We start from the raw sequence: 7,795 nt of genomic DNA on the forward strand, positions 1-7,795 counted from the left end.
ACAAAGGGCATGCTGGTGCTGGAAGCAGGCTTGGGTCCATTTGGATGAGGAGTTCTGGTGTCCCAGGTATCTCAAGGATGATATGGAGGAGGCTAGGACACTGCGTGTGCATTTATTCCTCTGGCCCCGTGGGAAGAACATATTGAGAAGAGAACCAAAGGGAGTCTTCAAAGCATGAAGTTCAGGAGACGGGCCTCTCTTGATAGGGTCTAAGAAAAATGTTGTGTTTAATAACTGGTACACCATGAACTAAACAATCAGAAACAAAATGAGGGCCTTCAAATTGCACTACAGGGATGGCTGTCTATTTGCCCCACCCTTTCCAACTGCTTAATGCTGAGAAAGAGCACTGTATGTTCTCTCACCATGTAGTTCTAGTCATAAGGTGTACTACGTGATAATACGTTTTAAACTGCCGGCACTGGTGAAAAGAAAAGTTTTTGGATGCATTACATTTAGTCACTTTAATAAACATTAATTGAGCACCTATGAAGATGGAGAACAGAGTGCTTGATATTTGGGGAAGGAAGAATAAAACCTCCTAAGTTTGTTGGTGTACCTGAGTGGCACAGTCCTTTGAGTGTCCAACTCTTGATTTCAGCTCAGGTCACGATCCCAGGTTCATGGGGTCGAGCCCAGCGTCAGGCTCCAACACTGAGTGTGGGGCCTGCTTAAAATTCTCCCTCTCTCCCCAGGGCACCTGGGTGGCTCAGTTGGTTGAGTGTCCGACTTTGGCTCAGGTCATGATCTCACAGTTTGTGAGTTCGAGCCCCACACAGGACTCGCTGCTGTCAACTTGTCAGTGCAGAGCCCACTTAGGATCCTCTCTCCCTCTCTCCCTGCCCCTCCCCTGCGTGTGCTCTCCCCAAAATAAGTAAATATTTAATAAAAGATTCTATATCTCTCTCGTTGTTCCTCTCCCCAACTCAAGCTCTATCTCAAGTTAAAAAAACAAACCTTCTAAGTTTGCAATTATTCAGGATTTCACAATCCATATGAATAGGGTCAAGAGGGGTGGAGCAGTAAATACACATATATAGATTTCTGCAGTATTAGTTAGAACATGAGATGTGCTACCACACAATAGGAAAGAAAGAGATATTGATGGAAAATACAAGCACCTAGGCAGCTTTACCTAAATGTAGGAACAGGATCTTCTATCATCAAACCTCTGGCCTTTCTCTGATCCTCCACTCTGGTAAACTAAGACTTCATTTTCCTTAAACAGCTTCCAGATAATAGGCCCATTTTCTCCCTTTCCTCTTTTAATTCATTGCCATTTTTATTAGGAAATATTTCAGATGTACACAGTCTATGGTACCGACAACACTACATCCATTTATCCACCGCCCCACTTAAGAAATACATTACTAATACAGTTGAATCCCACTGTGAGCCTATAGTGCGTTAAACTGCATCTTCCAAAAAGAGATTTTCAAGTCCTAATATCTATTCCTTGTAACTGTGACTTTATTTAAAAAGGGGGGTCTTTGCAAATATAAGCAGGTTAAGGGACACAAGATGAGATCATCTTGGATTAAGGGTGAGACTAAACCCAATGATTAATGTGAGTGCAAGACAAAGGAGAGGGAGGATTGAGTTGCCGACACACAGGGAAGGTCATATGAAAACGGAGGCAGAGATTGGAGTTATGGTGCCACAAGCCAAGGGGTTCCAGGAACCACCAGAGTCTGGAAGAGGCAAGGGGTATTCTCTCCTGGACCTTCAAAGGAAGCGTGGCTGTGTCCTCAACCTGTTTTCACCTGAAATCAGAACTTCAGAACTAGAGAACTGCCAGAATCAGCCCCCAGGGTGTGAGGGTATAGATTTCTGTTCGAAGCCCCCCACTTTGTGTACTTTGTTATGACAGGAGGAAACTAAGATGGCCCCTCGCCATTTGAATTCTCCTCTCTCCCTCTACACAATACATAACCACTCTCCTAGAAAGCTCTTTTTTGTTCCATTACATGCCTCTCTGCATGCTACATATGCATGCATTGCTCCAGTGCATGCCTTTTACCACATATACATGTATCCATAATAAGTATGTTTGTTTTGCACGTTTTGAAAATTCATATACATAGTGTCATAATGTTTCTATCCTTCTGGAATGAGCTTGTTCCCTTATCCATTATTTTGAAATACCACCACCCAAAGTTTGTCCTTCTAGGAGGTCTTTCTGTGTGTCCCAGGCCCTTAAGAATTCCAGTCTCATCCCCAGCTCGGTCAGTCCTTACTGTCTACCTGAAACATCCTCACATCAGTGAATTAATGCTGCTCCTACCACAGGTGAAGCTTGAGGTTTCCCCTCATTCATTGCTTGAAATGTGTGGTTCTCAAACATTACTGAGATTCGGTACCACCTGGGTGGACTTGCAACACTGGGACTGCCGGCCCAGCATCAGGATTACCAAGTCAGTAGGTATGGAGTGGGGCCTGAGAATTTGCATTTCTAAAAAGTTCCTGAGTGATGCTGATGTTGCTGGTCCACATCAGCCCAGTACAACCCAGCACCATCTTGTCTCTAGGTAAGCTAGGTCATCCATCAGGTACTTCAAAAACATGCAGTAGGGGCAGCCTTCATCTTTCTTTATATAAATTCTTTATAATTTTGTAATTAATTTGAGGATGCAATAAAAGAACTTAAAACAGGCTTACCAAATGGTTGAAAGTGATTCCTTTCAGTAATAGTAAGGTGGGTCAAAACAAAAAGATACAAAGATAGGTTTGAGTCAGTGTTCTATATCTAAAACCCTGCAGCTTATTCATTTTAAACAGGCTTTCATTTTTAATTTGAACAAATGTTGTCATATCTCTCAAAGGTGTAAAAAAAAAAAAGTGACATCACTTGTTTAGTGATAAACATTGGAACAAAACCAGTGGTGATAAAATTTCCATGGACAACTTAAAACCAGAAAATCTCAATTCATTGTAGAACAAACTCATTGTGGCTTCCTTCGTTCATGCCTTTCTATGCCTTCAAACTGTAGAAGAAATAAGAGACAATAATTGAACTCGATTAAAATGCACCAGTGACTTTCTAAGTCTAAGAATAGGCAATCCTATGTATGTCTGTGCTAACAGGAGAAAACATGTTTTCTTCTTGTAACCCAGACACATGGGTATTAGGGTGATCTTGCACATCTGATGTCCTCAATTCTGTCACACACCAACCTCATCTCCTATTTCCCAAACACCAATAAGGCTTGTCCTGTTTTGTTTTGACAGAACATTCTGGTATTTAGACATTTCTTTCCATTTTAAAAGACTCTTCTCTATCCATAAACTATCGTCTCTTCTTGGGATCCTAGATCTCAAGTCACAGTATCCGTAAAAGGAGAAATAAAGAGCCAAGAACAAAATATGCTGAATGTAGATCAACTTAATTATCAATCCAGAGATAAACAATAATCTTACCATGACTATTGTTTCTTTTTTCTTTTCATTGTCCCCTAAAATATAAAAATTTACAACTGAATAAATGGTTAGGTAAAATCATTAAATGTGGTCCTAAATAAAATTCTTATGATAACCTGTGTAAGTAGTCGCATTCTCAAAAGAATTCTCTCCTTGGGGCGCCTGAGTGGCTCAGTCTAGTGACTGACCCACTCTGGATTTCGGCTCAGGTTATGATCCCAGGGTTGTGGGAGTGAGCCCCAAGTCAGGCTCTGCACTGAACTTGGATCTTGCCTAAGATGCTCTCTCTCTTCCTCTCTGTCCCTCTCCCTCACTCATGCATCTCTCTAATATAAAAATAATTAGGGGCGCCTGGGTGGCTCAGTCGGTTAAGCGTCCGACTTCAGCTCAGGTCACGATCTCGCGGTCTGTGAGTTCGAGCCCCGCGTCGGGCTCTGTGCTGACAGCTCAGAGCCTGGAGCCTGCTTCCGATTCTGTGCCTCCCTCTCTCTCTGCCCCTCCCCCTTTCATGCTCTGTCTCTCTCTGTCTCCAAAATAATTAAACATTAAAAAAAAAATTAAAAATAATTAAAAAATAAAAAAGAATTGTCTCTTCGTTAGTCTAAGAGAACTTATTTCTCTGGCTAACTGATGAAGGCCCAGCCAGTGTTCATTCAAGTCCCTTTAGCCCTTTGTTCTGGTAAGTGTGGTGTTCGAAACAAACATTGGTCTCTGCCGCCAGGGCTGACACATTTCTCACTTGTAGAAGACTTACAGCTATAACTGAAAGGACTTGTAACTATGAATGAAGTACATTACAGAATGTGCTACATTCTGTAACAATATACATCATTAACATTACACTGTCTGGTAGAACTAAATTTTTGACATTGGTTTTGTTATTTACTTTACTGGGGAAAGGTGTGCTGTTTTGAAGGGACACATGCACCCCCATGTTTATAGCAGTACTATCAACAGTAGCCAAAGTATGGAAAGAGCCCGAATGTCCCTCGATGGATGAATGGATAAAGAAAATGTAGTATATATACATATATACATATATATATATATATATATATGTATATACACACATATATATATGTATATACACATATATATATATATATATATATATATATATGTATATACACATATACATACACACACACACACACACACACACAGTGGAGTATTACTCGGCAATCAAAAGGAATGAAATCTTGCCATTTGCAACTATGTGGATGGAACTGGAGGGTATTATGCTAAGTGAAATTAGTCAGTCAGAGAAAGACAAAAATCATATGACTTCACTCATATGAGGACTTTAAGAGACAAAACAGATGAACATAAGGGAAGGGAAATAAAAATAGTATAAAGACAGGGAGGGGGACAAAACAGAAGAGACTCATAAATATGGAGAACAAACTGAGGGTTCCTGGAGGGGTTGGGGGAGGGGTGGGCTAAATGGGTAAGGGGCATTAAGGAATCTACTCCTGAAATCATTGCTTCACTATACGCTAACTAATTTGGACGTAAATTTTAAAAAATAAAAAATAAAGTTAAAAAAAAAAAAAAGAAATTCAGAAACATAACTGATGTATGTGAGGCACAGTTGGGTGACACACAAAGCTACACACAGATACCTGGGTTCTCAGGGATTGCTCTCTTCTGGGTCCAGATCTTTTTCAGCTTCTTCACTTCTCATCACTTCTCCTTTCTTTTCCTCGCCTCCAGCTTCTTGGACCTCATTATCAGAGCTTTCATATTTATACCCACTGGCTTCATTAGTGAAGAATAATACGGACTTCGGGACCAGAACTTCACGGAAAAAATAGCCCAATTTATAATCGGTGGCCACATCCATTACTCTGCCCTCAGGATAATCAGGAGGATAGAAGTAGGTGAAGAAGGAACAGCTGGGCATCTTCCTAGTGGTTGATACACTTCTTCGGCCCTCACATTTCCGCAGCTTGGTAGTTTTCACGGTGACATTTTCCCCCTCTTTCCAGTAGATCTCACACCCTGTGCTACCGATAATTTCTGGCCCTTTGGAGAAGAAGGGGTCAGAATCATCTGGGTCTGATCGCACTCGGTATGTTTTCGTCAGGACTTTGTTGAAAAAGTATTCGTTTGACTTAAAGATAAATTCTATGGTGAAGCTCATTGGTTCCTCAACTTCCGAAAACTTAATTTTTACATCTTCCAAGCGCTGTAGTACAAGCTCATCATTTCTTCGGATCATCCTACCAAGCATCTTCACATTTTTAAAAGCCATCAACCAAAAGTGAGGTATGCCATCTGCTTGCCCTTTTCCTTCAGGCTCTCTTTCCATTTCCCCCGCCCCGCCTTCCTGAACACCTGCTTGCCACTGACATTCGCCTTCTGTGGGCTCATGGATTGCATTGATGATCTCCGACCTCTTATCAAACAGAGGTTGGTAGAAGGCAGCATACTTTTTCTCAAGATCGTGGAGATCTTTATAGAACTGAGCTTCTACTTGCGCATATTGGGCCTGAAGGTTTTTGAGAGCGAGGACCCGCTGCTTCACCGCTAAAGGCAAGTGCTGAGCACTGCCTGCCTTTGAGCTGGGTGCCCCAACAACGGGAGCTGCAAGGGCCTGAGGACGTGACGGCCACTCGCCAACCTGGACCTTGGCGGGTGCACAGGCTCCAGCCTCCCAGAACTCAGAGGCATCACCCAGGGCCTCGTTTTCTTTGACCTGGGCCTCTGCTGCAGGTTCCCCAGCCTTTTGGGATGCAGCCCCCTCTTTTGGTTCCTGCGGCCCCGGCGGCGAGGTGCCCTCTGCCAGGGACTCACCCACCCCGACCTCTGCTTCCTCTCTCGGGTTCTCCTGATCCTGGGGTGCTGGTCCCTCTCCAGGGTCCTGGGATTCCCGGGAGTGGCTGCTGACCACCACGCGGCCTTCGCGGGGCCCAACCAGGACATGGTCGTTATCATGGATACGGTGTAGAAGAAAATGGACCAGAGTCCTGAAGAGGGACCGAAACTGTGCCACGGGGGCCTCGGGAGCACCCGCAGGGAGGACTTGTGGGCCCTCTTGGCCATTGCTGTCTTCCTCCTCCTCTTCAGTCTCTTCCTCTTCCTCCTGACTGTCTTCCTGGTTTTCGTCCTGCTCTTCCGACTCATATTCAGACCCCTCCTGGTCCCCAAACTCAAATTCGAAATCTTGAGATGGGTAATCATAGTCGTCCTCGTCCCCAAACTCGAACTCGAAGTCCTCTTCTTCGTCGTCTTCGTCCCCGTCCTCATCTTCGTCTTCCTCCTTGTCTTCTTCCTCTTCCTCCTCTTCTAGCAGCTTCACAACCCAGCTCTCTTCTGCGGCCCAGGTGGCCTCCTGCCCATCCTCCTCTTCAGGAAGGGCTCTGGAAACCTCTCCGGGAGGCAGGAAGGCCGCACCCTCCTCGACTCCGCCCTTCCCTTCTGAAGGTGACACCCAGACCCCGAGGGGCCTGGGGTCCTGGCCTGCCCCATCACCAGCTTTGTCCTGGCCACCTAGGACCAGATTTTGCTCCTCTGTGGCAGCCATGGCAGGAGCGACTTGCCAGTCAGTGCCTCAACTGGAGCTTTGACTGGACTGCAGCCACAACTTTGGTGAAAATGGCGTCCGTGAAGTGACTGCCCTCAAGGGGAGGCTGTTGGCAGCAGGGCCTGTGCCGAGCCGGTGGGGGCGGCAGAGAAGATGGCTTCAGAGGACATAACAGTCTGTGAAGGTGCCTGTGGAAGGCCCGCGACACGAAGGGCAGAGGGGCAGCCCAAGGAGCGGCCGAGCCAGACCGCGCCTCAGGTGGCTGTGGATGCGGTGGGGGGGGGGGGGGGGGGGGCAGGGGAGATTCCGTTGGGATGGTGACGGGAGGAGGAACTTGGAAGGGTCAACAAAGGGTCACTTCCCCCATCGCCAGCTCGAAGCTCATTTGCTGAGAAGCAATGACTGACATGCCCAGCGTCCAATGAGTGATCGAGGTCCTCCGCTTCCCTCAAGGCTCTAGGGTACTTTTTGAGTTAGATTGTAATCCCGCACACGTCCTGACATTTATATTCTACCATTGAGACAATTCAGGGTCTAGATATGAGAGGAGATTCGGGCATGCAAACTGATTTGTTTCTGACTTTCCTCCTGGGGTTTGTTAATGACAATAGAGATTTTTTTTTTTTAAGTGAATAGATCAAATAGCAGCAATGGGAAAACAAAACAAAACAAAACAAAAACAAAACAAAACAAAACACCACCTCCCATAAAATAGTGATAATTTGGACGTTTTGGCATCATTAAAACCACTTAGAACATATAACATTGAAATTGGTATAATCAGAATGGAGATTTGCAAACATTGTTAAAAAAGACTTGTTAAAAAACAGTAAAAATTAGTGTAGTCATAAT

General features: G+C 44.6%; 1 protein-coding gene across 2 annotated transcripts; it reads right to left on the reverse strand.

Annotated features, from left to right (window-relative positions):
- Nucleotides 1–2,910: 2,910 nt before the first annotated feature.
- LOC145713637 (uncharacterized) lies at nt 2,911–7,210 on the reverse strand. 2 transcript variants are annotated; one of them, XM_081792524.1, is made up of 3 exons: nt 5,040–7,210; nt 3,418–3,452; nt 2,911–2,984 (listed from the first exon to the last, which is right to left on the reverse strand). In XM_081792524.1, the coding sequence occupies exon 1, from the start codon at nt 6,941–6,943 to the stop codon at nt 5,048–5,050; it is 1,896 nt and encodes a 631-aa protein (XP_081648650.1). In that variant the 5' UTR covers nt 6,944–7,210; the 3' UTR covers nt 2,911–2,984; nt 3,418–3,452; nt 5,040–5,047. The 2 variants fall into 2 exon arrangements, with proteins under 2 accessions (XP_081648650.1, XP_081648649.1); XM_081792523.1 differs by lacking the exon at nt 3,418–3,452.
- Nucleotides 7,211–7,795: the final 585 nt, after the last annotated feature.

The sequence above is a fragment of the Panthera onca genome, chromosome X, assembly GCF_046562875.1.
Source record: "Panthera onca isolate mPanOnc1 chromosome X, mPanOnc1 haplotype 2, whole genome shotgun sequence".
NCBI classification, from domain to species: Eukaryota; Metazoa; Chordata; class Mammalia; order Carnivora; family Felidae; genus Panthera; species Panthera onca.